This window comes from Rhinopithecus bieti, unplaced genomic scaffold, assembly GCF_001698545.2.
Source record: "Rhinopithecus bieti isolate Rb0 unplaced genomic scaffold, ASM169854v2 scaffold_61461, whole genome shotgun sequence".
NCBI classification, from domain to species: domain Eukaryota; kingdom Metazoa; phylum Chordata; class Mammalia; order Primates; family Cercopithecidae; genus Rhinopithecus; species Rhinopithecus bieti.
In genome coordinates this window covers 1,182,250-1,209,550 of record NW_016823852.1, presented here as the reverse complement: position 1 = coordinate 1,209,550, position 27,301 = coordinate 1,182,250, and the positions used below count along the sequence as shown (strand labels likewise).

The 27,301-nt window shown below is 55.4% G+C and overlaps 2 protein-coding genes across 3 annotated transcripts in view; one reads left to right on the top strand and one right to left on the bottom strand.

The window, feature by feature from the left end:
• The first annotated feature begins 10,507 nt into the window (after positions 1-10,507).
• Positions 10,508-18,420, top strand: ZFYVE21 (zinc finger FYVE-type containing 21). Of its 2 annotated transcripts, XM_017861867.1 has the most exons (7): positions 10,508-11,654; positions 12,537-12,705; positions 13,675-13,750; positions 13,858-13,949; positions 14,558-14,611; positions 17,378-17,520; positions 17,740-18,420. In XM_017861867.1, exons 1-7 carry the CDS (start codon positions 11,616-11,618, stop codon positions 17,773-17,775), a joined length of 609 nt encoding a protein of 202 aa, XP_017717356.1. In that variant the 5' UTR covers positions 10,508-11,615; the 3' UTR covers positions 17,776-18,420. The 2 variants fall into 2 exon arrangements, with proteins under 2 accessions (XP_017717356.1, XP_017717357.1); XM_017861868.1 differs by lacking the exon at positions 14,558-14,611 and having other exon boundaries at positions 10,945-11,654.
• An 82-nt stretch (positions 18,421-18,502) lies between these two features.
• PPP1R13B (protein phosphatase 1 regulatory subunit 13B) overlaps positions 18,503-27,301 on the bottom strand; it is a 127,931-nt gene continuing 119,132 nt past the window's right edge. The window contains exons 11-17 of the mRNA XM_017861865.1: positions 26,536-27,037; positions 24,588-25,357; positions 23,653-23,790; positions 23,446-23,579; positions 22,463-22,629; positions 20,765-20,964; positions 18,503-19,951 (exon numbers count right to left, since the gene is read on the bottom strand). Coding sequence (XP_017717354.1) covers positions 19,910-19,951; positions 20,765-20,964; positions 22,463-22,629; positions 23,446-23,579; positions 23,653-23,790; positions 24,588-25,357; positions 26,536-27,037 — 1,953 coding nt within the window. The 3' untranslated portion in view covers positions 18,503-19,909. The remainder of the gene's footprint in view (positions 19,952-20,764; positions 20,965-22,462; positions 22,630-23,445; positions 23,580-23,652; positions 23,791-24,587; positions 25,358-26,535; positions 27,038-27,301) is intronic.

Here is a 27,301-nt window from a genome sequence, read left to right as displayed (position 1 = left end):
TCGTGCTGGGCTGGCTCGTGTGGACGGCGTCCGGAGAGCCGGGGCTCGCTCCCGAGAAAGTGGAAGGCGGCGCGTGTTCCTCGCAGGCTCGGCGGGGAGGGGGCGTGCTGTCCGCCGAAGCGCTGGAGCCGGCGGCCCCGCAGGGGTCCCGCCCGGGAATCGGGGGAGGCGTCGGTGCCTTGGGCGGGTGGCGGGTTCCGAAGCCATCTCCTGCTCAGAAGCCGGGCCGGGAGGAGGGCCAGGACCCACTCTGCTGGCCAGGCTGCCCCCACTTCCCCTTCGTCTACACCACTCTCCACCTCGGAAGCGAGATCGCAGTCGCCCACTGGACAGTTTGAAGGAGACTGCAGATCTGCACCCGTTTCCCTTAGGCCCAGACACGGCGGGAGTTGCCCAGGCCACTCCTGCAGCAATTGGGGCGGGGGGTGGGGTTCCTGAGCCAGGCCGTGCCCTGGGCCTCCCGCGGGGTTCCCTGTGAGCTGATCGGAGGTGTCTTTGCCTCACACCGGACCGTTGGCCAGCTAGGAAGGCCCTGAGTGCATTTAATCCCACTAGCTGTGCGTTAACAGGTGTGTCCAGTTTCTGTTCTGTGGATTTTACCACGATAAAAAAAAATTGGGGGAGAAAGATAATTTTTGTAATATGACTTTCATGCTTAACACCTGTTACAGATTCGTTTAATTCCCTCAGTGAGAGAACTAAGCAGACGTTGGAACTAGGTTCAAGAAGTCAAAGTAGCACTAATTGCGTTCATTGAAGCTTGGTCGGAGGCCTGGTGGGGGCGGTGGGCGGCCACAGAGCCTCAGGGACAGGACGGAATTCGAGTGACTCGGGAAGTGTCTCAGCATCTACAGTGTATGCGAGCGTGTCCTGGAGAGTTGAGACCAGTGCTGCTCACCTCTCCCCAGTATCTCCACCCTAAGGAGTCTTTTTAGACACTTTCCCCCTAATCATCTGCCTATGACATCTTTTTTGAATTTTACTTTTAAATTGACAAGTGAAAATTGTATGTATTTATGGCGTAATGAACTCTTAATAGCACAGAAATACTCCACATCTGTCTGAACCATATGGAGCACGTGAGAAAGTGTGGCCGAGACGAGGCAGAAGTTTCCAGCAAAGCACAATTTCTTTCTCCCTACTGTACACATGCACTGATCTTACAGTTCTGTTTTTTAGTTAACCACTGTGTTCCCCTCCTTCATTCTCTCTTCCAGAGCCCTTTTGGTATCAGCATTTTGGTTTAGCATTTTCCCCTACCTTTCTTTGTGACCTCTGCTGAGACACTGTGGAAGTCCCGCGGTGACTTCCCACCGAGTGGAGTTGAAACACTTGAGTCAAGGTGGTACCCCTCGTGGAAGAAAAGATTCCTTCCCACGTTGACGTGGTGGCAGGATGCCTCTCCAGAGCCCCCCGCCATGTTTGGATGATGAATTGGGATCTGAGTAGCTGAAGAAGGTCCTAGCATTGGGCGGGCTTGGGGGACAGAGAAACCATTCTAGTGAAGATGGACTTTGTCTTTGAGTTTTGTGTTGTGAATTCTATTGGAGCGTGGTCTTACAGGCCAGAAGTGACCGAAGACAGTGTTCTGGAGGAACTTAGAACGGGGCAGTGAGGGCTGGAAGATTTGGAATGAAGTCCAGCTTTAGTTGCAATAGCTCGAGGGGACACGTACTGTAACAGTCACCTGGCAGGTATGTGGTGGTGCTGAAGGGGACACTGAGCCACGCTGTGCTGGCTGCGTGCTTGGGGCTGCTGAGGTTGATTGTCGGGAGGTGACTCAAATGTGCAGATAACCCGTTGTGGGAAATAGGTTTACTTGTGGTGGCTCATCATGGGGAGAGGAGAATTTGGTAGAACTTGGCAGGTGGGTCCCATTGTCTTTGGCTTGGTGGCCGTGTGCCGATTGGCATCATCGTCATATCTGTAAACGCGTTGATCTGTTTTCATTCTGGCTCTGTCCTTAGCCAGGGGAGTCTGAGTCCAGCCCATTGCACAGCTCCGGAATACCAGGTGCCTGACCTGGGCCGGTTTATCAGTTTGGGCCCATGAGGGTTATCCCTTTAAAATGCTGCAAACCCCCTGGGGAATGTGTGTCTTTCTCAGAGAGGTGGCCTGCAGCTCTCAGATTCTCAAGGAACTCTGATGCAGAACCAGTTGAGAATCGATTCTCCAGTCTGTGCCTCCTCAAGAACCTGTGGGGCAGGGGAGGCAGAGGCGGTGTGTAAAGCTTCGTGCGACACCAGTTTGGATAGAGGTGCTTTGGGGGTGTGAAGGAAGCCTCAGATGATCTCTGGGGCTTGTCTGACTCTGCCATCAAATATCCGACACTGACGCAAGGCAGTGGGCTTGGGGGTGGGTGGTCTGGGCGTGCAGCCATCTGGGCTTGTCATAAGCAGCTAAGATCCTGAGTTTTATCCTTAAAATCGTGGCCGCTGTGCACTCCTCCCACCTCCCATCCGTGGCGCTGGCAAAAGCAAGGCCCGCAGCTCCATGCTGGCGGGTTGACACCTTGATGGATACTCTAGATTCAGAACCAGGGAGGAGAGAGCACGTGCGTGTCTGATCACGAGCCTGGACTCGGATGAGGAGAGATCTGAAGTGAGGACTGTTGCTAGAGGCATCTGGGACTGTGCAGCAGGGAGAACAGGGGACCCTGAGTTCTGTGAGGGTCTCACAGGCCAGGCCGGACAGGGCTTTTCTTTTGCAGGAAGGAGTGGCCAAGGCTAGAAAGAATCAAGCTGGGGAGGTGGGATGGGCCAGTGGAGGCTCAGGACCTCCAGCAGATCAGAGAGCTGAGGCCAGAATATAAAAATTAGGTGGGCGTGATGGTGTGTGCCTATAATTCCAGCTACTTGGGAAGCTGAAGCAGGAGAATCACTTGAACCCAGGAAGCAGAGGTTGCAGTAAGCTGAGATCGTGCCACTGCACTCCAGCCTGGGTGACCAAGCGAGACTCTGTCTCAAAAAAAATAAATAAATAAAAATAAAAATACAAAAAGTAGTCTGGTGTGGTGGTGTGTGCCTGTATCTCAGCTACTCGGGAGACTGAGGCAGGAGAATCACTTGAACCGGGAAGAGGCGGTTGCAGTGAGCCAAGATAGTGCCACTGCACTTCAGCCTGGGCGACAGAGCAAGACTCTGTCTCAAAAAAAAAAAAAAAGTCCAGATAAGGGAATTGTGTTCCAGTTGATCATGAGGGGAATTTCTGGCTAGTGTTTTCTGGGGCAGAGAAAGGGAATTTGGAGGACCTTGTTGTAGGTAAACAAGGGGACATGGGGACATCTGTGATCTCCTCTGGCTCGTATGGGGAGGGTGCTTCTCGGCGGAAGGCTTTCCCAGCACACTGCAGGGTGGGGGGTTTCACAGTTGTTTTCCAGGATCTCAGCGCTTGGGTAAGGCTCACCCTTGTGAGGTGCCAGGGGCTGCCAGAGCCTCCTCAGGTGTTTGGGAACCAGCAGCCTCGTGAGATACTGCCAGGGACACCGGCGAGCTTCTCAAGGGTCCCTGTGGCTGGCTAAGATCTTTTTCTTGTTTGAGACAGGGTGTTGCTGTGTTACCCAGGCTGGAGAGCTTTTACTGATGTTAGGTAAAACTGAGACTTCGAAGCCATGAAAAAGGATTCCCGGGCATCCTGTGGGAGGCCAGGCCGCCTTTAGCGTAGCCCTCCCAGGATGCCATCACCGTGTCTGCACCTGTCACCATCTTCAAACTATCTGACAGCTTAAAATTGTAGAAAACTGATAGTAATGCACATGTTTCTAGTCCCTGAGATGCAAGTAGATTCTGTCCCTCAGAGGTGAAGTGGACATCCTGTCTCCCCCCACCGCGGGGTCCCTGTGAGAGGAGCCAGTTTACAACTCCTGTCTTCCTTCCTCATGGCCTGTATCCATGTCTGCTCTTTGGATCCTCCTTGGAACTGGGTTTTTTATCTTATTGGTTCTCTCATTAACTAATGAGTTAAATCTTTGACATGGGTTCCTTTTCTGTTTGTAGGAGTTATGCTCTACCATTTAAACATGATTGTCTTTCACTAAAGGTGCATTGATACATGTATTTAAATTGTTTTTTGATTGATGAGTTCTTGGGGGGCTGAGAATTATTTGACTGTGGGAGCCCCACCAGCCAGTGGGTGACACTTCTCACTGTAGTGTGGGAGCTCAGTGCGTGGTGGGGCCTGACTGTCCTTTGTCACCCCAGCCTCAAAGGGAGGGCAGGCATATGTCCTGAAATTTGGTTCTTTTTATGGTAACTTTTTTTGAACATCCATTTAAACTCCCTAAACTATACTTACAGATGATACTGACATTGAGGGTGGAGGCGCGTTTGGTTTCTTGTGTGCTGTCAAACCCCACTCTTTGCAGGTGGGCCGGGTGCCGGTTCTGAGGAGCTGCCCTGTGACCTTTGAGGGACTGTTGCTGTTGCATTAGAGTGGGGGAGCAGGTCTCGAGCTGCAGCTCTCTAAGGAGCTCTGTGCTGGTGTCTGCTCCCACCGCGGAGGAACGATGGGTTTCATGATTTTTCTTTTTTGTTTTGTTTGAGACGGAGTCTCACTGTCGCCCAGGCTGGAGTGCAATGGTGCAATCTCGGCTCACTTCAACCATCGCCTCCTGGATTCAAGCGATTCTCCTGCCTCAGCCTACCGAGTAGCTGGGACCATAGGCACCCGCCACCACGCCCAGCTAAGTTTTAGGTTTTATTTTGTAGAGACGGGGTCGTGCTATGTTGCTCAGGCTGGTCTGAAACTCCTGAGCTCAAGCAGTCCTCCCACCTCGGCCTCCCGAAGTGCTGAGATTACAGGTGTGGCCACCACGCCCGGCCTGGTTTCTTCTTTCGTTGCTTGCGGCCATCTTGCTTTCCCACTGGGAAGCTTAGTTTATGGTATCTGCCTTGACCACCTCCGAGCATGTCATGTGGCAGGGTGGGTGTAAGTCAGTTGTTGGTTTACTGGACTAGCAAGGAGTGGACGAGCGCCGAGGGCTCTGACTCCTGTAGGTAGCCAGGGGAAGTGTGTTCCGAAATTTCACTGGGAGCTGTCTACATGCACCTGCTCTGGTCCTCACTCCCTCTTAGCCCCACTTCCCTTGAGACAGCTCCTTCTGTGTCCATTCAGCTACCCACCCAGCCTGTGCTGGGCCCTGCAAGGTGGCCGTGGAGGCCTCCTTTGGAAGTGAGTGCCCGCCCCAGAGAGGCCTGGGCGGAGGCTGCCTCTGTGATGCCACTGCACAGGGCACAGAGGGCTCCTGGAGAGCACTTGGGCCCCGCCGTCCATCCCGAGGGGCAGTGTCTGTCCTTAGCGGGCTTATCTGGTTGGCTTGGGCAAGAGGGTCGGGCAGCAGATGGGTGTTTTTAGGGTCACTGCCCGAGCTGACCCTGCCTCACTCTCCCTCTTCGTCTCTGTGTGTTTGTCACAGCCTGCACCTCTGGCCTCGTGGCCCTCACTAAACACCTTTATTATTTATTTATTCATTTTCCTCACTAAACATCTTGAGGCCTGCTTTATTGGGTTGTTCTTGGAGGTTTTGGTTTCCCCAGCGAATGTGCTGGTTTGAAAGTCTGCCCCAGCCCACCCTGGTGGTGACACATGTGTACCTGGGATGTGACACAGACTGAGAGGCTGGCATTCCAGACACCGCCGGCCACCTACGGTGGAAACGGATGAATCACACTTGGTTTCTGGGCTTTGGTGTATTCTCCCTAGCTCCTAAAATAGCTGTTTCACTGAACATCAGAGCTGCTGGGTCCAATTAAAGGAGGCGCTGCTGGCAGCCTGGTCTGGTGCCCGGCTTGCTGTGCCTGGGCTTCCTTTGCGGAGCGTGCTTGTGACGGGGTGGGCATTTGGCAGTAGTTTTACCTTATGTCTTCATCCATTGCTCTATTTCATATTCAATTGCTCTAGTGATAATTTTTAAAATTTCTTTCACTAATATAATCAGTAGGAAATTACCTTATTTAAAAATCTATACATCTAAGCTCATTGGTTATTTAGAGTAATAAACTTCTGGATCACTTATATTTTTAAGGGAGCACATCCTAGGTGTGATCTGTCTCTTTTTTTTTTTTTTTTTTTTTTTGAGACAGAGTCTCACTCTGCTTCCCAGGCTGGAGTGCAGTGATATGAACATGGCTCACTGCAGCCTCGACCTCCTGGGCTCAAACCATCCTCCCAGCTCTGCCTCCCAAGTAGCTGGGACTACAGGTGTGCACCACCACGCCTGGCTCATTTAAAAAAAAAAAAGTTCCTAGAGACAGGGTCTTGCTGTGTTGCCCAGGCTAGTCTTAAACTCCTGGGCTCAAGCGATCCTCCTGCCTCAGACTCCCAAAGTGCTGGGATTACAGGCGTGAGCCACTGCTCCAGCAGTGTGGTCTTATATTTAGAAATTGGCCTTTGAACTTGCCCAAACACAGACGACACAGTAAATGTGAAAAGCAGTCCTCTGTCAGCACCCTCTGCTGAGAATATTGAGAGGACACCCCCTCCTGTTGGGCACTGTGAGCCAGGGTCACCACGGAGAGACCATCAACAGTTATTCTCACTGGAACCTGGTGATAACGTGGCTTTGTGTTTGCTTAAGCTCAGAGTTAAAACCCCCATGAAGCTTTCTCTAGCAGATTCTAGTGGATTCTGTGGCTAGTGGATGTCTGGGGTCAGGGAGGGGACCACCACACAGAGGCAGGGACTGTGCCACTGCACAGCGGGCAGAGCGTTCTGAAACCAACAGGCCCATTCCAGGGCAATGGCAGGGCTGGGCTGCAGCGCAGTCAAGGCGGGGAACAGTCAGACTATGCCCACAGCCTGTGGGCAGGGAGCCCCTGGCAGAGCTGCAAGCTGGACTTTGTAGATGCTTCCAGAAGGCTGGGGCGGGCCAGACCTGGTTTCTAAGTCCAGGAAGCAGCTTAAAAGCAAAGGGAAACAGAAAAAGGCTGGTCGTGGAATCTCCTAAAGCTCAGGACCTGCCTGAGTTGGGGCGGTGGCGACATGGAACTCGGCAGGGATGAGGCCCTGGTGTGGGTCACGAGGGGCCAGTCCTTGCTGCAGAATGGCGTCTGAAGGACCCTTGATGTGCGCCACAACCAGGACCTCTGTCCTCCCCCAGTGAGGCTCCCACACATGTGGCTGTGGACCCCAGAGGACTCCTTCCAGAAGCATCTGCAGAGTCCCAGGACCACCAGACTCTGTTTGGCCAACTAAGCACAGTGGGCACTTGGCACCCGATGTGGACTGTCTCTGAGCCCCTGTGGAGGGGCTGCAGGCTTCTGCTGCTGCGTGTGTGGGTCCCGCAGGCTGGAGGGAGGCACTGCCTTTGCAGAGCGCGGGGTGGCGGGGACACGGTGAGGGTGGCGGCTGTGACGGCACCACATCGGAGCAACTCCTCCGCACCAACATCTTTTGGGGCTCAGAGAAGGGGCTGGACTTCCCAGAGGAGGGGTGCGGGGCAGGGGAGAGTCCCCATGCCTGTGAGGGAGAGAATCAGGGCAGGGTGGTGGAGGATCCATGGCTGGGCCCCCAGACCCCAAGGAGGCTGTGCAGCCATGTCAGAGGCGCTGGAGGATTGGGCGGCCACCAGGTCCCCACCGCGGCTCAGACCCAGGGGCCTGTGTTTCAGAAGGTGCTCGGCCCTGGTGACCCCACAGGCCTTGCCTGCCTTGTTGTGGAATCGGCCGCAGCAGTGTTTGCTGGCCTGGAGTTGGGGCTGGAACAGTGCCATGCGTGTGGGAACAGCTTTCCTACCGAGGGGCCGAGCCCTGTCAGCTGCTTGTCGGTGCCAGCACAGCCCGTCTGTCCTTGGTGGAGCTCTGAGGCGGCTCTCACGTCAGATCAGACGTTTGAACTCGTGTGTGGCTTGGTAGTGCTGCGGCCGCCTCCAGCCTGCCTGCTTTTTGAGACTTCAGGCCCTCAGTTTATGCTCGCCAGGTAATTCCTGGTCTCGTTTGGGGGCTCCCTCCTTCCCCGGAAGGGAAAAGGGGACTTTTCATGGAGCGAAGGTCTTCTCTTACATCTCTTTTGAGTATTATTGTGCTTTTTTTTTTTTTTTTTTTGAGGCGGAGTCTCGCTCTGTCCCCGAGGCTGGAGTGCGGTGGCGCAATCTCAGCTCACTGCAAGCTCCGCCTCCCGGGTTCACGCCATTCTCCTGCCTCAGCCTCCGGAGTAGCTGGGACTACAGGCGCCGCCACCTCGCCCGGCTAGTTTTTTGTATTTTTTAGTTGAGACGGGGTTTCACCGTGTTAGCCAGGATGGTCTCGGTCTCCTGACCTCGTGATCCGCCCGTCTCGGCCTCCCAAAGTGCTGGGATTACAGGCTTGAGCCACCGCGCCCGGCATATTATTGTGCTTTGAACGTGGATGAGTCTTGGTCAGTATTCATCCGAGTCCTTAATCATCAGAAGCAAAAAGACCCTCCATCTCTCCCAAGAGGACCCCTTTGAGTCACACCATTCGGTCGCTGCTTCATTTAACCCGCACCTGTTTCTGGTTCACCACCCGCCACCTAGGCCTCTGACAGCGAGGACCGAAGTGGGGTGCGCCTGTCACACCGGGCGGCCTGACGGCGAGGACCGGAGTGGGGTGCGCCTGTCACACCGGGCGGCCTGACGGCGAGGACCGGAGTGGGGTGCGCCTGTCACTTCAGCCTCGCTGGGACCTTCTTGTTTCATCCTCACCAAGGGCCCCAGAGCACGAGGGTCTTGTTCTCATGAAGCTGAGGGAGGTGAGGCGTCCTGGGTCCCGCAGCCCCCATGTGCTGCTGAAGTGCCTGTTGGGGAGTGGGTGGGCAGCACCGAGGCCCAGCCTTGAAAAAGGCTGTACCGGCTCACTAAATCCGCGGACCACCATTTTCATGGCAAAAGTGTCCTTTACTCTGTTAAAAGAATGCACGGTGGCACAGATTTCCTTCAGAGCCAGGTCTGGAATGTCTTCCCCTTGGATTGGAGTCCTTGCTGTTAGAGCGGGGGAGCCGGCGGTGATGGCGGCATCCTCACGCTGTGTCAGGGCCCCCCTGCCATCTGGAGTGAGCAGCAGGCAGCCAGGCCAGGACGGAGCCTTCCCAGCTGAGGTTTGGGAGTTCCGTACCTTTGGTGCTGAGGGTGAGCGTGTTCACGGTGACGTCGTCCCGTGGTCATGAGGAGGTTCGAGCTAGGAACTCCCTGCAAGTGGTAAATGCATCTGGCTTGCTGTTCTAAGTGGAGGCGGCAGGCACAGCTGGGACCTGGGCCCCTCAGAAGCAGGCTCTGTGGTGGTCGTGCACGAGCAGGCACCTCACTGGGCCGCGCTCCATCTGGGGCTGCTGCAAGAAGCTGGGCTGTGACCAGTCCTGAGGTCTCTGCAGCCCTCATGGAAGCTTGGAGGCCTGGCTGGTTCTTCTAAGGAGTTGGCCGGGTGGCCATGGCTGCCCACAGTGGGGCGTGGCCTCGGGCCTGTGGCCTCTTCAGTGAGGGCCTCCTGGCAGGGGCTCAGAGCGCAGCGTCAGTTGGGGGCTTCAGCATAGACCACCACATGTGTGTCTCTGGGTGCTTGGTAAACGTACCCTGCGCTTTGGTGACAATTTTTTTGTCTAGTCAAGTGAAGCAGTGGAAATTCAAGGAGCATCTTAAATCTGTTTTATTTCTAAGTGATTGATTTCAATTCCACCTTCACCCTTAGACCGACCAAGCATCTGAGGTGCGCAGGCTGCAGAGTGGGCTTCTTTGCCATCTGGCATCTTCCAGATGCTCTCCTGTGTTGAGGCGTCAAACTTAACCTGTTCCCCACATATGAAAGGCTCTGGCCACCCCACGGCCCATAGGCTTCCCTGCCAGGCTGGAGCTGGGCCCCAAGTCCCTTCTGCCCCAACAGGGGTTATATGCTCCATAGGCCCAGGCGGTGCGCATTTGTTTGAAACAATTCATAAAGAAGGCGTCTTCTCCACTAGCCTTGGCCACGCCCTGCCGGTGTGCACCAGGCACCATACTCACAGCTGGGCCGGGCCGCCGCGCCTCCTCTCTCTCCCTCCTGGGCACAGCCGCTCTTGGTGTGATTGCCACAGCTTCGTGAAGAGAATATACTTCTTTATTTTCTTGTGGCCACAGTGACCTAACAATGCCCAGCAGATGGCCACAGGGTCTGCGGTCCCCTGGATTTCAGTGGCACCCGGCCATCACTCTGGGACTCTGGGTGTTAAACATGAAATGAGGCCCCCTGAACAGCCCTTAGACAATTTTTTTTTTTCCTGGAACAGGCTCTCATTCTGTAACCCAGGCTGGAGTTCAGTGGCGTGATTACAGCTCACTGCAACCTCTGCCTCCTGGGCTCAAGTGATCCTCCCACCTCAGCCTCCCAAGTGGCTGGGACTGCAGGTGTGCACCACCACACCAGCTAATTTTGTTTTTTTCTTTTGGTAGTGATGGGGTCTCACCATGTTGCCCAGGCTGGTCACCTGGGCTCAGGTGATCCGCCCACCTCATCCTCTCAAGGTGCTGGGATTAGACATGAGCCACTGCGCCAAGCCCGTTAGATAATTTCAAGGGTAATTCTGAGGCTCTAGTGAGGCAGCTGAAGAAACTTCAGAGGTGATTCCAACTCAGCAGAAACAGCCCCGCCCTCAGGATGGTTACCTTCTGGCTGCTGTGGTGAGGCAGAGGAGGACGTCTTCCCAGAGGGCATCCCCAGTGCCAGCACAGCACCACCTTGCCATGGGGCTTCAGGCCTGCTGTGACCCCTTGGGGAAAGTGAGCCCCATGGCCACCTGCCCAGTTCCCAGGTCTCGTGTGGTCAGAATTCCTGGTGGGCCCTGAGCCCAGTCACCTTCCTGTTTCTGTCTGCGTTTGTACATTCTGTGTGCATAGAACTGTCTTTGCCAAGAAAGTCCAGCCTCGTGAGCCCTGGCTTGTGCGTCTCGGACTTCTCTGCGCCTGGATCCTCCAGTTGAGGAAGCATCTTCAGGGCGTCCCCAGGTCTGACGTGCGTCCCTGGGACACACACCAGCCTGTGTGTGCTTCAGCTGCTTCCAGGGGTTCCTTCACAGGCGGGGGTCAGGGCACGCACGCCAGGACTCCAAGTAAAGAACCAGAATAATAAGCTTTATGTCTCAGATACTGGACTTTTGCCGGCTGGCGCGCAGCCCCGGAATCAGCAGGTCCCCATGCCCGCCTCATTTGTGAAGTGGGTGCTAGCACAGCCTTCCCTAGTTTAGGGGTTTAGGTTGGCTCCTGCTGTGGATTTCCTCGTCTCTTCATGGCGTTGCTCTTCGGTTCCAGTAACAGGACCAGGGCCAAAAAGGTGTTGCTAAGGTGAACTGCTGTTGGGTCCAGTATGGAGGGACCTGAAATGCCGGGATGCACACTCTGCTGCGAGACAGTCAAACCCAAGCCCACCTCAGGCCCAGACCCCATGGGTACGCTGGGTGCATCTCCTGTAGGCCTCGGAGCAACCTGCACCCCACTGCATCGGCTCTGGAGCCTGGGCACAGGCGACCAGTCCACCGTCCTGCGTCACAAGCCTGCCTGCCTCAGGCCACTTGGGTGCGGGGGGAGGTAGCAGGGCCCAGCTTTCTCAGCAGCCCGGGGTCCTGCCCCAGCGATGTGGTGAGTGACCAAGCTGGGTTTTAACGCTTTGTCGTCTCTTTCCTAGTGTCGGAGATGTATGCAGTGTGACGCCAAGTTTGACTTCCTCACCAGAAAGGTGAGCTGAGGCTGCTGAGTGCGGGTGATGGGAAGAGGGGGGGGCCCCAACAGGACAGCTGCCCCTTCTGGCGGGGACGGATGTCATCTTGTGGCTCGTTTTCTGTTTGTTTGTTTTCTGAGGCGGAGTTTTGCTCTTGTCGCCCAGGCTGGAGTGCAGTGAGTGGCTCCATCTTGGCTCACTGCAACCTCTGCCTCTTGGGTTCAAGGGATTCTCCTGCCTCAGCCTCCTGAGTAGTTGGGATTACAGGCACCCACCACCACGCCGGGCTAAATTTTGTATTTTTAGTAGAGATGGGGTTTCACCATGTTGGCCAGGCTGGTCTAGAACTCCTGACCTCAGATGATCCTCCCACCTCAGCCTCCCAAAGTGCTGGGATTACAGGTGTGAGCCACCGCACACAGCCATTATGGCTCGTTTTGAGTGTCAGCCATGCCCTGTTTCCGTGGAAAGTGACTGGGCTGATTCTGCTGGATGCCATGGGGTGGGGATGCAGCTTGCCAGGCCTGTGCACCTACCTCTTACCCTGCCCTGTCCTGCTTTGCCCTCGCGAAGTGTCTTGCCCCTAATGTGTGCCCAGCTCATGCCCCGAGGCCCGAGGGCGTCCTAAGCAGTGGGACTTGCATAGTTGAAAGAAAGAGCTGAAAAACAGCCATTTTGATCCACGATTTTGAAAAAAGGGCCTCATTTCCCAGGTGAGGCGAAGCCCTGCTGTGTGGTGGGGAGCCCAGGGGCTGGCGTCAGGAGGTGCGCGTGTGCAGGGGCCAGCACGGGGGCCTCGCATTTAGGCGCGGCCCGGGCAGTGCCAGGCCAGCAGGGTCCGCACCCGAGGCCGCTTGTCCCCTGCCCCTCCTCACTGCCAATCCTCCCGCATCTGCCCAGCACCACTGTCGCCGCTGCGGGAAGTGCTTCTGCGACAGGTGCTGCAGCCAGAAGGTGCCGCTGCGGCGCATGTGCTTTGTGGACCCGGTGCGGCAGTGCGCGGAGTGCGCCCTGGTGTCCCTCAAGGAGGCGGAGTTCTACGACAAGCAGCTCAAAGTGCTGCTGAGCGGTAAGGACGGGTCCTGCAGTCGTGCGCGCCGCCAGCCGGCTCCTCGTGTCTGGCGATGCTGTGGGCTGTGCACAGGGCGCTCTCCTTCTCTTGGACGTTCTCTCGCCTTCCCTCCCTTCCCTGTTTTCTTCTGAATTCGTTTAGAAGCAGTTACAGAGCCTTCCCTTCTCTTCAGAGACGGAATGTCACCTAAAATGTTGGTGCTGACTCCGCTGGGCACGTCCATCAGGTGGGAGGGGAGGCCCTGGGCCCAGGCAGCACCTTCCCCCAGGTGGAACCCGGCGCCGGCGCTCGGGCCTTGGCGACCACCGTGGCTCCTCGATGAGGGTCCATAGACCTTTGCCCGGTAGCACCTGCAGACTCGGTTTTGAGCCATCTCTGGGGACCTGGTGTGGGAGAAGGGCGTTCTCCGGGGGCTTGTGTTGTGCCTTCCTGGAATTTCTGAGCAGCGCCTTCTCCCCACTGCCCGCCCACCTCTGGCCACTGCCGTCCCAGCCTCCTGTCCCCAGCTTGCCCGCCATGGGGTCTGGGACCACCTGCCTTCCTGCCCACAGCTCCGTTCTGTGTGAAACGGGCATGGTCTCTGGCTGGACAGTGGGCTTTGTTGTGCTTCCTTTCTGCTGTCTTGGTCCTGCCGGCTCTTAGGACCTGCGAGCAGAGGGGTTTATTGTTCTTTGATCTGGATCGTGGTGATGGATTCCCTGCATCCTTTGAAGGATGTAAAAAAATTTCTAGGAGCTTTGTAAGCAAGCAGAACCTGTTTAGAGCAGCACCTTTTCGTTTACCTCTTAAACCCTTGATCCATGACTGCCTTTTTGCTCAGCTGAAGGCTCCTTAGAACAAAGCTGTGGTTTGTTTCTTGACATTTTCACCTGTCCTCTGTGCGTGCGTCTCCTACTGGTACTCGTGGGAAGGGTTAGGTGGAAAAGAAGCAGGCCCTGTTCTCACGTTTGCTTTTGTGTTCCCAAGGAGCCACCTTCCTCGTCACATTTGGAAACTCAGAGAAACCCGAAACTATGATTTGTCGTCTTTCCAATAACCAGAGGTAAGAGCCAGATCCTGCTTGGCACGGGGTAGCATTGTCACAGACTGGGAGCCTCGGTGGCACTGAGCCTGAGAGTGACCCGATTTGGACACTTTTATTTGATGTAGATACTTGTTTCTGGATGGAGACAGCCACTATGAAATCGAAATTGTGCACATTTCCACCGTGCAGCTCCTCACAGAAGGCTTCCCTCCTGGAGGTAAATGCCAGCACGTCCTTTCCTAAGCCAGGAGGGTTTGGTGCCATGCATGGGTGACAAGAGGAGCGTCCACTTTTGGGATCGGGCAGCCACCCTGAGGAACGGGGTCTGCTGGGTCTCCAGGATAGCCTGCCTTTCCTCTTTGGGGGCGTGTATTTACTCAGTGGCTTTAGAACTCGCCAGGTGAGTGGAGACTTAAACCGTAAGACAACAAAGGGAAATTCGCCTCAGCATGTTGTAATGATTTCCTCTGCTCTAAGTGCTGTAATGTATCATTCCGTTTATTGTTGGACTCAAACCAAGGCTAAAGCCCCAAATGCGATAACTGAGATCCCCAGAAAGGTCTGAGTGGTGGCTCATCGGGAGCCAGCACTTCAGCCCTCCTCCTGCAGGCGTCTGTGCAGACCAAACGCCTGGTGCGTTTCCTGGTGAGCTTCGGCCCAGCCTGGGCCTCTCCACTAAACTCCGCTGACGGGGAGCTCGCATCCTGTTATCTGCAAACTGTGCTGACAGATGCGCGTGCCGTAACCCATGTCGCTTTCCTTCCGTTCTCTCACCGGCTCTTGGGTGCTCCTTCTCGCCACTGCCTGCCCACCTTCTTGCCATAGAAAAAGACATTCACGCTTACACCAGCCTCCTGGGGAGCCAGCCTGCCTCTGAAGGTCAGCCTCTTCCTCCTCGCCGGGGCTCCCTGCATGCAGCGGGCCCGTTCCTCCCCTCGCCACCTGGCTTCTGTCCACGGGGTGGTCTGTGCCAAGGTTCTTTGTGAAACCTGAATTCACTTCTTTTGGTTGACTTAAGAGAGATGTTGGGTCTGGTACGTGGGTTTATAAAGCATAAGTGAAGATACCGCAGCAGATGTACTTTCTCAGTTCTGTCTGGCGGGGAGGGTTACCCAGCAGTTGACAGCTCTCTGTCAGTACCTGCCAGCCCTGAACTGGCTGAGGCCAGGGGACATGGGTGCTCACGGGGGCTCACCTGCCCTCGGGAGCCTCTCCCAACTTTGCCCTTCCCACTGAGGCCTGGCGCTCCCCAGCTCAATGTGGCCTCCTGGGACCCCTAACTCTCCTGGCACTTCTGTCAGCCTCCTGAATGATGAGGTGAGATGCCCAGGCCAGTGTTTTGCCACCTCTGTCGTGAGCTCAGGGACGTGTTTGGAGCCGGGATGGTGTCAAGCTGGTTGCCTTGAGCAGACTGCACGGTATAGACGCCCAGGTGCAAAGGGTAGGGTCTGGAGAAGCGGGGGTCACCCCAAGCACCCCTCTCTGCCTGCCTCCTCCTAGGGAGCCTGAGGCTCAGATGAAGGCCAGTGCTTAGGGGCATCCAGTACTCCTGAGGCTGGGGGAATAGAGCCTCCAGGACTGCTCTCCTGGGCAGACCCTCCCCAGGGCTTCTAGCACTGTGTCCCCTTTGTGGTGGCTTGTGGGGGTGCAGTGAGCCCTACTCTGTGCAGTCTCAGTAGAGCCCTTCAGACCCCAGCACCGTCTTCCAGTGGGGGCGGGGACAGTAGTAACAGTCTCCTGACCTGAAGGCAGCCAAGGGGCCGCCTGCCAGCCTGGGCCCTGTAGGGCAGGCCACACACTCATTCTTTCACGGCCAGATAGTAAACCTTTGCCAGCCACATGTGCTATGGTAAGGTGGAGGCAGCTGCAGAAGACAGGGTGACAGATGGCCATGGCTATGGTCCAGTGGTGCTTTATCAAGCAAACGCAGGCGGTGGACAGAGCCATGATCACCCTGCTCTAGAGCCCAGGCAGGACGTTACACTGATAATAGGCAAGGTTCCCCAGTGTTGGGGCTGGGTGGGTGTGCCCTAACCATAGAACCAGGCTTATGAAAATGTGGTTCCAGAGGCCCGGCATGGTGGGGGCCTGTAACCCCAGCACTTTGGGAGGCTGAGGCGGGCGGATCACCTGAGGTCAGGAGTTCGAGACCATCCTGGCCAACATGGTGAAACCCTCTCTCTACTAAAAACATAAAAATCAGCCAGGCATGGTGGCAGGCGCCTGTAGTCTTAGCTACTTGGGAGGCTGAGGCAGGAGAATCGCTTGAACCCAGGAGGCAGAGATTGCAGTGAGCCAAGATCCCACCACTGCACTCCAGCCTGGGTGACAGAGACTCCAAAAAAAAAAAAAAAAAAGATAAAAAGCCAGGCACGGTGGTGCACGCCTATAATCCTAGCACTTTGGGAGGCCGAGCTGGGCACCTGAGATCGGGAGTTCAAGACCAGCCTGACCAACACGGAGAAACCCTCTCTCTCCTAAAACTACAAAAAATAAAAAATAAAAAAAAAAGCTGGGCGTGGTGGCACACGCCTGTAGTCCCAGCTACTCAGGAGGCTGAGGCAGGAGAATTGCTTGAAGCCGGGAGGCGGAGGGTGCAGTGAGCCAAGATCCTGCCACTGCACTCCAGCCTGGGGGCAACAAGAACAAAAACTGTGTCGCGGGGGCGGGGGAGGGGAGAAAGGAAAAGTGTGGTTCTGGGGCCTCCGGCGCCTCCAGCTGCAGCCTTGACGCCCACTCCACCAACCAGCAGAAGAGCCGGCCCTGGGTGCTGATGATAGGGGGATGTGTGTCTGATGGAGGGGTCTCCCGAGAGGTCAGCGATTGCTCACGATGGGGCTTCCCTCCCAAGTCATTAAGCTCACGGGAGGCTGCATCCCATGGGTCTCTTTCAACACCAGCCCTGCCTGAAGAGTCGCTCTCTTGAGCGAGCGGTTCATTGTTGGAGCAAGTGCTGGAATTGAGTCATTGTCACTGGATCAGCTGGTCACTGCCCAAAGACGGGGAGCCTGGGTCCCAGAGACCAGTCCCCAACATGGGTGCTAGGTCTGGGGAGATGGCCCGTGACCAGGCTGGGGTGGCATTTCCCTGGCACTGGGCCTTTGTACTGACACTCCCCTCTGTGCTGGCCCTGCTTCTCAGAGGCTGAGGCCTCCGACTCCTGGGTGTGAGGCCAGCTGTGACCCTGACCATCTGCTTGGCCTGTTGGTGGCCAGGGCACTCTCGAGGTGGCCCCCACTTTTCCCCCAGCCCTGGGTGCAGGTGGGCACCTCTGCAGGAGCCAGTCTTGTCTGGGGGTTCTCTGAAGGCAGGAACCCCCACAGGCCAGGGCACAGCAGCACCTCAATTAGCGGAGAAGGAGGCCTCTCGTGGTGATGCGGCTCTGGTGGTTTGTCCCCAGCCCTGGGGCACCCGGCTGAGTGTCTTCGACCCTCTCCCACCTACCCTGTGAGCTTGGGGGTCTCCCTTCAGAGGCCTGAGATGGTGTTCCCTGGGTGCTCCTGAGCACCACTCCTCACCGCCAGGCTACTCTTGGGAGCAGCACAAGGTTAGGAAGGTGTCCTGGTCACCACCACCTTGGGGCTGGTGGCCACCTGGGCACTCAGGGTCTCCTTTGGGCCGTCTTACCTCGTCTTCCTCCTCCAGGAGGCAACGCACGGGCCACAGGCATGTTCCTGCAGTATACAGTGCCGGAGACGGAGGGTGTGACCCAGCTGAAGCTGACAGCGGTGGAGGACGCGAATGTGGGCAGGAGGCAGGCGGTGGCGTGGCTAGTGGCCATGCACAAGGTACCTGAGCCCAGGCCAGGGAGGCTGGGCCCTTTGGCTTAGAGCAAAAGCTTGCCTCTCCCAGAGGAAGCTGTGTCCTGCCATTTGACCCCCATCCCCACAATCTGTTCCCCCTCGGCTGGGGTGCCCACGCCATCTCCCCTCAAATGCACACAGGCTTGGCTCCACCAGGCACAGGACCAAGCAGGTCTCACTGTGTTGATCTTGTCTGATCTGCAGGCTGCAAAGCTCCTCTACGAATCTCGGGACCAGTAACTCTGCGTGGGTCTGAGCTTGGAGTACATGTGGTCACCAGGACTGAGTCGCTTGGAACAGCAGAGCCTGCTCCTTGCACGCCACAGGGATTAATCCTGCTTGTGCTGGGAAATGCAACTCATGTATTTGGAGAAACAGAAGTGTTCACTTATCTAGTGCAATATGTTCACAGTTTATTAATGCTTTAAACAGCTTCATGTTTTAGAATTTGTGTATTGTCAATACTTAATTGGGGATGGGAGAGACTGAGCTACACTACTGCTGAACTATTTTTAGCATAATATATACTGTTTTTATGAGTTCCCAGGTTTACTAGAAGGTTCTGGCCCATCGATATTCATTTCATGTAACTCTTCCACAGAACCAGTTTGGGTAGGAGGAACTCAGGCTTCTGATCTGCAGTAGAGCCTGCTCGCCTCTAATAGCCAGTTTACAGCACTTGCCTTAGCCTGTTTCACAGACTGTCCACTTACCTTATCACTAATTCTGGGCTTTTGGGCTGTGAGCGATCCTTTGATACTTCACTAAGGGGAACGTGGGGCCTTTGTGTTTTGTACTTTTCACTCACGATTTCACTTTATTAAGATGACTGTACAGCAATTTGTATATAAAGCTTATGATTAAAACCTATTTTGAACATATGGACAAGGCCTCGCCTTCCTGTGTCCAGATCACCTGAACCCTCGTGCCGCAGCACAGTCTGGCTCCAGAAACAAGACTCACAGCCGCCGGGGTGAGACGGGTTTATTGTGCACATTTACACAGCGTCAGCAGCGTCGGGTGGCAGTGGCCACACTCCTGTGGCCGGGCTGCTCTACAATGGCATTCAGTTTTCTTCACCACACTATGTACAGTCAATGTTCCAAGGTGATGGGCTACAGTGCTGCATCAGTGACTCTATACACACATTTATACATAAATTACACACAAGACTCATACATGAAAAATAGAGCCTAAGGGCCTGTATTTTAATGAGAAAAAAAAATTCCAACATAGTTCGGGTAGCTTTGAATGGTCTAGTCAAAAAATACTTTTGGTATATAAAAAGCCTGTACGTACAGTTCACACCTCAGTGAAGCGCCCTCCTCGCCTTGAGGCTGGGCCTGGGACAAAGGTGGTGTCCTCACAGCCAGCCCAGGCAGGGAGATCAGCAGACGGGCTGGCCCCTGACCCCATCTCCTCTGCCCCAGCTGCTGCCCCTCGGGGGCGGCCCCTCCTGATGCCAGGCATCTGCCATCCTTCAGACACCAAACAGTCCCATCTACCTGGCCCTGGTCTGCCCTCACACCAGTCCACCCCCAGCCCCAACCCTGATTACCCTCTGCTGCCACGGCCTCCAGCACCTGACTCCATTCAGAGAACTGAATTTGAGCTTGCAGGGGTGAGAACCACACTGAGCAGCATGAGAGGCTGTGAGATCACAGGAGAAGAGTATACGCTGAGGCTCTTCCGATTGTCACTTGGTTTTAGGGGTCCTGGTGCCCGTGGCGTGGCAGTCCAGCCACAGTGCTGGGCCTGCACAATTAGCCTTGAGGTGAACTGGAACAGGAAGCAGAACCCCCAAGGCGGCCAGGCAGAGTGGCTGCTGGGAAGCATCCACATCGGGCAGCAACACTGGACACGTTTCCATACAGAGGCTCCTTTGGTGATGAAGGGAGGAAGAAGGATCGTGTGTGGGGAGTGTGAGAAAGGATGAGTGTCCGGTTCGGTGACAGGAGGCAGGGCTGTCGCAGGGGAGCAGGCCTCACAGCCACGGACAGTGTTCACGGCTGGAGGGGGTGATGGCCTCGGGGCCAAGTCAGTCAGAGCTTCTGTCTTCACTGGCAACCAACCAGGGGTTATGGGACCTTCTTAATGGCAAGAGGGGTGGGTATTTTGAAAGCGGGTATTTATTTGGATTTATAGTAATTGGCAAAATTCAGTCCTTGGAGGTGAAAGTACCTCTCCCAGTTACGGGCAAACTGGAGAAAGGGCCTCACCTGGAAACTGTAGGCTTCACATTGTGGACGCTGTCTGCTAAAGTGAGCACCATTAAGACCATTTTCCAGCTTCAGCTTTCCTGGGAAAACGGCACAATAATCTCTTCAGCGGCTCCTGGTAGCTGGCAAGACCACGCGGTGCTCCAAAAGGAAGTTCAGGCGAGCGTTCGCTGTCGGGGTTTGATCCGTGGATACAGCTGGGAAGCAACGGAGCCGCGTCAGGACAGGAAGCCACACATACAGAGTAGGGCCAGCCAGACCCGACCCCTGCTCCTCACCTCAGCCACCCTGAACAGCCGTGCAGCACCCTTCTCCCTCAAGCCTACGCTCAGCTGCACCTCTCTATGCTGAGACCCACCCAGCCCCCTTTCAAATGTGCCCCGTACCCCCAGAATATCCTATTTCTCTCACAGCACTTCATGCTACCTAAAGACTTGTGACTGCCTGTGGCTCTCAAGGTCATAAGCTCCCCTGGGCAAGGGTCTCTGCCTGGCTCCCTGCTGTGTTTGCCTGGCCAGGAACCTTGGCTCAACAGGGAGCCCCTGGCAGCTCTGCAGGGCACATAGAGAGAGCAGAGGCAGCTCCCTCTGCCAGAGGACTGATGGAATCACAAGTCCAATACAGAGCTAGCAGCCTGCACATTCCCACCTCTCTCCTCCGTTGGAGAAATTTCTAGGCTGCAGAGATTTCTAGATTGGGGAAAGTGTGGGTGGGGTGAGCTGGGCCGCTTGTTGAAGTTCATCCTGAACCGAGCTCATTGAGCTGCCCCTCACTGGGGCACTCGGCCTCCACATGGGCCTCCATGGTGTGAGCATGGCCAGGGGAACCTCCTGGGGCCCTGCCTGAGCCTCATGCCAGCACTGCCAAGTAGGCACCTCCCCCTATACACAGGGGGCTGCTGAGGCTCAGAAAAAGTGAAGCCTTCCTCCCCAGCCCCACAGCATGATAGGACCGCATGCTGTACAGGGACAAGGACAGCTAGTTACCCAATAAGTAACCTGAGTGCTCACCCCCAGCAGGTTTTTGGGCACATAGCCCTCCCGGTCTCCAAGGCGAGCCCACCACCACTCAGTCTCGCTTTCGTCCTTGCGCCTCAGGATGGTGAGGGCGTCCCCTTCATGGAAGGACAGCTCATCACTGTTCTGGGCCTCGTAGTCCCACAGAGCATACACCACACCTTTGTTCATCACACCCAGCTTTTCCTGCACCCCTGGAACCAGAGAGCAATGGTCAGGCCTCAGCAGAGGGTGGCCTGCAGAGAGGGACCCTGGTCAAGGAATAGGACCCGGTCATGCTGCTGCCGAGGCTGCTCTCAGCAGGCCCCACAGAGGCCAGCGTGGGAGATGAGAGACTATTGGAGGGAGACTAGTGCTCCCACCTGATACCTCCTGACACCTCCCCTGCCCGGCCCAGCTGCTGCTGCTGTTGCTCCTGCTGCCGGCCCTAAGTCCTGCAGGACGGACAGGACAAACGAGCTCCTGAGTCCCAGGGCAAAGGTGTGCTGCTCCTAAGGTGACACTTAGCAATCACAGCGAGAACAGATTTCTAAAGTCACTAACTAGAGCAGCTGTGACTGCGCTTGGATGGCAATGAACAAACTACACACAACTGAGCCCTGACCGAACAGCTACTTGTGGGTCCCTGACAAAGGGCCTTCTGCGGGGACACTGCTTCCGAGGCCCAGTTGTGGTGACCGTGGGGCGCTTCCCCTCCCTCTGGTGGTGCCACTGTGACTGCAGCCTCCTCCTCACACTGGCTGGACTCACCTGGAGGCTGCTGTGCCTCCCCAGCCCTACCACACAGCCTGAGAATTTGTTGCTTGGCTCTGTTGTGGGAGCTTGGGCCAAGGAGGGCATCACCTGGCTATTTTCATGGATAATTTCAACCCTAGGGTCCAGTATAGGGCACACAGTATGTTCTCAAGTAATGTGTGGAATAAGTGACTCGGGACTGTTTAATACTCAGAACAGAGAAGATGTTCCAGCTCTTGGAAAATGTGGCCCTGGCTAAAGCAGCTTAATTAGGACATGAGCCTCATTCATCAGATGTTTCCGGGGAATGGCCAGGACTCCAGGCCACCCCAGGAATGGAGCTGGCCCTGCTTCCGGAAGCAAGGGTGCAAAACATCTATGCAGAGCACAGCCAAGTCATTCTGTTTTCTTGGGAATCTGGCACAGAATCTTTAACAACATGGACTTTCAAACATGTTTTCAGGAATGAAAACAAGGGGCAGTGTGACCTTCACTCGACTGAGACATCCTGGCTGCCCCTGAAGAAGGTGGAACAGCTTGAGAATGCTGTGCTGCCGGGCATGGTGGCTCACACCTGTGATCCCAGCACTTTAGAAGGCTGAAAGTGGGCAGATCGCTTGAGCCCAGGAGTTTGAGACCACCCTGGGCAACATGGCGAAAAACTGTCTCTACAAAAAATAAAAAAGTACAAAAAACTAGCTGGTTGTGGTGGGACAAGGCCGTAGTTCCCAGCTACTTGGGAGGCTAAGGTGGGAGGATCAATGGAGCCTGGAAGGTCGAGGCTGCAGTGAGCCATGATCGCAACACTGCATTTCAGCCTGGGTGACAGAGTGAGGCCTTGTCTCCTGTCTTAAAAAAACAGACAGCTGTGCTGAAGCTTCTCTGGCACCTGCCGACTATTGCCATGGCAGCACCATGGCAGACAGCACCACTGTGGCCCAGGCCTCCCCTGCATACCGTATAGAAACTGGGAGCACTGGATGTAGCCTTCCTCCATCTCCTCACACTTGTCTGCAGCAGTTTCAATGTCACTTATGGTTGAGGCAAAAATGGCGGCACCACTCTCCACCAGCTGTTTGCAGAGGTGAACGCTGTTACAAGAGGCAGCGCAGTGCAGCGGCGTCCTGGAATAGAGCACAGGAGAAGGTGCAGGCCTGGCACTGCCTGTCCTGTAGGTCACGGCCCTCAGAGATCTCCCTTGAAGGAATCTCATGGAAGGCGTTCGCCTTTGTGCCATCAAGTCTCTGTGTTGTTTCTTTAAAGGCATGATTTCCATGAGCCAGTTGTTTCAGACCATACATACATTTTGAAAAGAGGGCACAGGGAATGGGTTAAGAAATGGCCAATCCACAGATGTTCACGCCACACTGCATGGTGATGTGAATGTACATAATACACTGAAACACACATTTAAAAATAGCTAAGATGTGAAATTTTATGTTATGTGTATTTTACCACGATTCAAATACAACACAATGACAGCTGTCTACAAGTTCAAAATAACCCCCACAGGAGACCAATGTGTCTCGCCCAGCAGCAGAGCTCCCGAAGGCAAACGGAAATGAACAATGCAACAACCTACATGCCTGACCCGGGGGATGCCAAGGCTGCTTTTCACATGGAGCATAGAGTGTGGAGAGTTCACATGGAACACATGAAAACGGCAAGATGGGATGATTCACAGAATGCTTAGATTGCAATGTTAATGATGGGCACAGAAGGAGCATAACCACAGCCATGTTTTCAACAAAATCATCAAGAGAAAAGGCTGGAAAGACAGGCAAGGAAACCCTGGCACCAGCTATCTTTTAAGGATGAAATGATGGGTGTTCTTGCTCTAATTCTCTTCCGTGCTTCCTGTTTGTCTAGAACATGCATTTTTTCCTTATGTAAAGTAGGGAAAGTAAATCTCTCCACCCCACACCCCCACAGGGCCTCACCATCCATCACTATCAGCAGCATTCACGTTGACGCCAAAGTCCAACAGGAACTTCACGATGTGATGGTGGCCAGCGCAGACGGCGTTGTGCAGTGGGGTGATCCCTTCATCGTTGGGCTTGCTGGGATCTTCCACCTAGGACACATGGCCTGTGAGTGCCCGCCCCCTCGCCCCCAGCAGCGTGCACTGGTCCCCAGCTGCAGCTCACCTCGTAGATGATCCTCTGCACCAGATCGAACTCTCCTTCCAGAGATGCGTCTAGAAGCAGTGCCAGGGGGTTAAACCGGACTCTCAGCCCGTGCCCTGTCCGCTCCGAGTTGGGCTTCTTCAAGTTGGTCCTCTTGCTCTGTTGGGAAGGAAGCAAGCTTTCCAGTTAGAGCTGGTCCACTAAAGTCTAAGAACCCACGCCTGCTGTGAAGGAGTGGTGAGAGCTAAAGCCCAAAGACAGTGGCTCTGCGAAGCATCCCTGGTGTGGCAGCAGGAACAGCATCCAGGTGACCACCTCAAATAAGGGGCAGGGCCACTCTATGCTCACTCTAAGGGAGAGCACTGCTCTGGGGCCTGAGTCCGTGGCTCACTCACAGAGGGACACGGCTGTGTTTGGCTTCTGGCCACTCCTCGGAAGACCCTGTGGGAGGGAGGGTGGCGTGTGACCGCCAAGTAGCTGAGGGGAGCCAGCAGCTCGTTCCTGCCCACGTGCGATAGGGTTCTTCCTGCTACAGCACCAGATCCTAGCGGAGAGAACCCCACCGCGGGTTCCCTGAGATGGCGCCTGGCTCCCTCTCTGCTCCATCAACACTGACCTCCCACCCAGGGCCTTTGTCTAGATGCTTCTTCCCTCGTCTCTCTACAGGACCTTCAGGTGCCAGCGACAGCTCCCCTTCCTCAGGAAAGCCTCTGGAGCTCCCTGACCAGCTGTCTGGAGCTCCCTGGCCACATGCACAGTGTGGCCAAGCTCCATTTGTCATGCCTTTTCATGCCCCATTTGTCTGTGTGACTGTCTGTCCTCCCCACAAGACCTAACTCAGGGACATCCCTGGTTCTCACTGCTCCCAGCACAGCCTGACCAAGGGAAGGACCCCAGAGGTCCTAGCTGCATGAATGACCAGGAAGGCCAGGCTTTGGTCTAGCAATGACACCCACCGTGGAGGTGGCAGGAGGGTGGCTGGCAGGGGGAAGAGGTGCTAGAGGGACCTGCTCTTCACCCGGAGATGGGGCCTCGACCACAGGACTTGGGATCTGCTCCGTGGAGGGGACCGTGGCCACATTGTTGTTATTGTCCTCCGCCGGCTCGGCAGTTTGGTGGGTGGTTTGCGGACAGATGAGCTCCTCTGGTTCGGGGGAAGGTAACTCATTATCATTGGCATCTGACGACGGGGCAAGCTCGGCGGGGAGTGGGGCTGTAGGCTGGGCAGGGGGGGGCTCTTCCAGGTTTCCATTGGCATTGGTGTTTCCATTGTCCACATCGGCCAAGGTGCCCATGAAGTCCTGGGAGGGGCTGGGCTGGTAGAAAGGGGCGCCCTCCATGCCGCCGGCCAGGGTGTTGAAGCGCTGGTACAGCAGCTTCTGGATGTTGGGCCCGCCGGGGCCCTCGGGCTCTGTGATGGAGCTGCGTTTCTTCAGGGGCCGGGGCGCGTTGGCCAGCTTCCTGCGGAGGGCCTCCAGGTCCGCGTCACTCTGGTAGCGCAGTGGCGAATGCACGATGGGCGTGAGCTTGGTGGGGCTGAGGGGCCGTGGCAGGCTCTCCACGGCGCTGCCATCTGTGGGGGCGGCGGGGCCGTCCTGCGCGGGCTCTTTCTCGGCACTTTCTGAAGGTGGCTGAGGCTGTGGTGTGCCCGTGGACAGAGACCCGTGAAGAAACGGCAGCGGCGATGGAGATGTTGAACCCGAAGGTAAAACAGGCTTACCATACACTGCGGGAGATACAAAGGGCAGAGGCAATTTCCACCTCACTGCAGAGATCTAGTCATACACACCTATGATTACACCAGAGACAGGCTCCTGCAAAGAGACACATATACATCTGCTGCTGTTCTTCAATTCTCATTTCAAATCTCTGAGGAAACCTCCTCCTCCTCCTAGAGCCTGCACTGACTCCTTCTGAAAGGTGCAGTGCCTCTCTTATGTGTCGGTTTTTCTATTTGGGTTTCCAGAACTGGAGCTGTTTCAGGAGAAAAAAATAGGTTGCTAACCCAACTTTCCCTGCCACAGACAAGCCTGCCTGTTTTCTGGCCAAGGAAAAAGACAAAAACCACTAAACATGCATCTGATTCTCGGACTAACTCAGATGACGGAGAAACACGCGCCTCCTCAGAGCAGGAAGGTTTTACCTGGAGGTCCAGGAGCTCTTGAGAATGGTCTAAGCCTTTCCCACCATGGCCATAACCCTCCCCACAAGGGAACACTGCACCACCACCTGGGAGGTCCCTGTGCAGGGAGTGACCAGACACGTCCAGGAATCCCTCAACTATGAGTCTAGAAGCTGCAGCCAATGCCCAGGAATGTCTAAGGAGGCCCTAACCTAGAACTGACCTGCGGCTTCCTCCCATGAGAGCCTCTGTGGTAGGTGTGGAACTAAGCTACCTTCTCTCAGCTGCCTTCTTAGAACATCCGAGCTCCATAACCCAAACCAAGGCTTTCCTCTCCTCTGGGCTATGGGGGAGGCTCCTAAGCAGCAGATGCCCTCCTTAAATTGCCCATGCCCAGGGGCTGGGTTCAGCCACTGCCAGGAGGGCCAGTGGTCAAGGCCACCCTCTGCTCACTGGACAGCTCCTGGCACAAGTTGCCATGAAACAGAAGGAAAAGAGGAAATTCTCAACATCTCACTCTTTCTGGAGCTGGATTTCCTAAGTAGCACAGGGAGGTGGCTGCTCTGACAGGAAGTCAGAGAACTGTGAGCCATCTGCAAAACGGCCTCCTCTATGCATTCCAGCTTCCATTCCCTTCTCACACTGACACCCAACGCTGTACTTTTATGTAAGAATTAAGTTTAACCCTAAATAGCACGTGGCCCAAATATAGGCATTAGTATTTTCTTAATTAAAAGTATAATTTTCTAGCCCAAGAAAAGGAGAGTATAAACCCACTCTACCTGCTTTAACTGACTTATTTAAGGCGCTGTGTGCTGCCGGCTGGTAATTCTTAGGTGGTGTGGCTTGCTGGAGGTACATGGAGTATATGGAACTTGAATTCACTGTCTGGGGTCCTTTCCTGGGAGACTGTGGCCTTGATCCTTTATCGGCCAGGAAGGGCCTAATGGCCACTGTCAGTGGGAGTTCAGGCTTGCTGTCCCCAGCTGGAAATGCAGGTGGTCCCGCTGGCGGGTACGTGGGACTTGGCGGTACAGAAATCCTCTGCTGAATCTGTTGTGAAGAGCCTGGCTGGGGGGCGCTGCCTGTGGGGGGCAGCAGGGTGGGCCTCTGTCGACTTGGCAGGCCTGCATTGGGCCTGGGCAGGCTGCCTTCCTTCCTCCTTTCCAGGGAGCTTGTCGACCCAGGACCCAGAGGTGTGGGACTTGGGTATGTCCCATAGCTTGGAGGCAGCTGCTTGCCTACACCCGGGATGGGAGGTGGCACTTTACCCATCTCGGTGCCCTAAGTTTAGGTGTTAAGAAGAAAAACAAAGTCACCCTTTGAGCAGTTAAGCATATTTCCACCCACATTCCCGAAATAATACACAGTAGGATTTGTAATCCGTCAAATTGGCTGGGACCAGGGCATGGGGCACACTGTTGGGCTCATTGCCTGTCTGCAAAAGTTCTGACCGAAAGGTGTGTGTACTCGTGGGCTGCTCAGGCTCTTGGCGCCCAGTAACCCTCTCAGGACTTCGGGTGTTGTCTGGACAATAACAGGATTAAC

Bases quoted from the DNA above. Each gene is read 5' to 3' on its own strand.
- ZFYVE21 (XM_017861867.1), top strand. From the start codon at position 11,616: ATGCAGTGTGACGCCAAGTTTGACTTCCTCACCAGAAAG. The intron at 12,706-13,674 runs GTAAGGACGGGT...TGTGTTCCCAAG, and splicing joins GCTCAAAGTGCTGCTGAGCG to GAGCCACCTTCCTCGTCACA. The intron at 17,521-17,739 runs GTACCTGAGCCC...TCTGATCTGCAG, and splicing joins GGCTAGTGGCCATGCACAAG to GCTGCAAAGCTCCTCTACGA.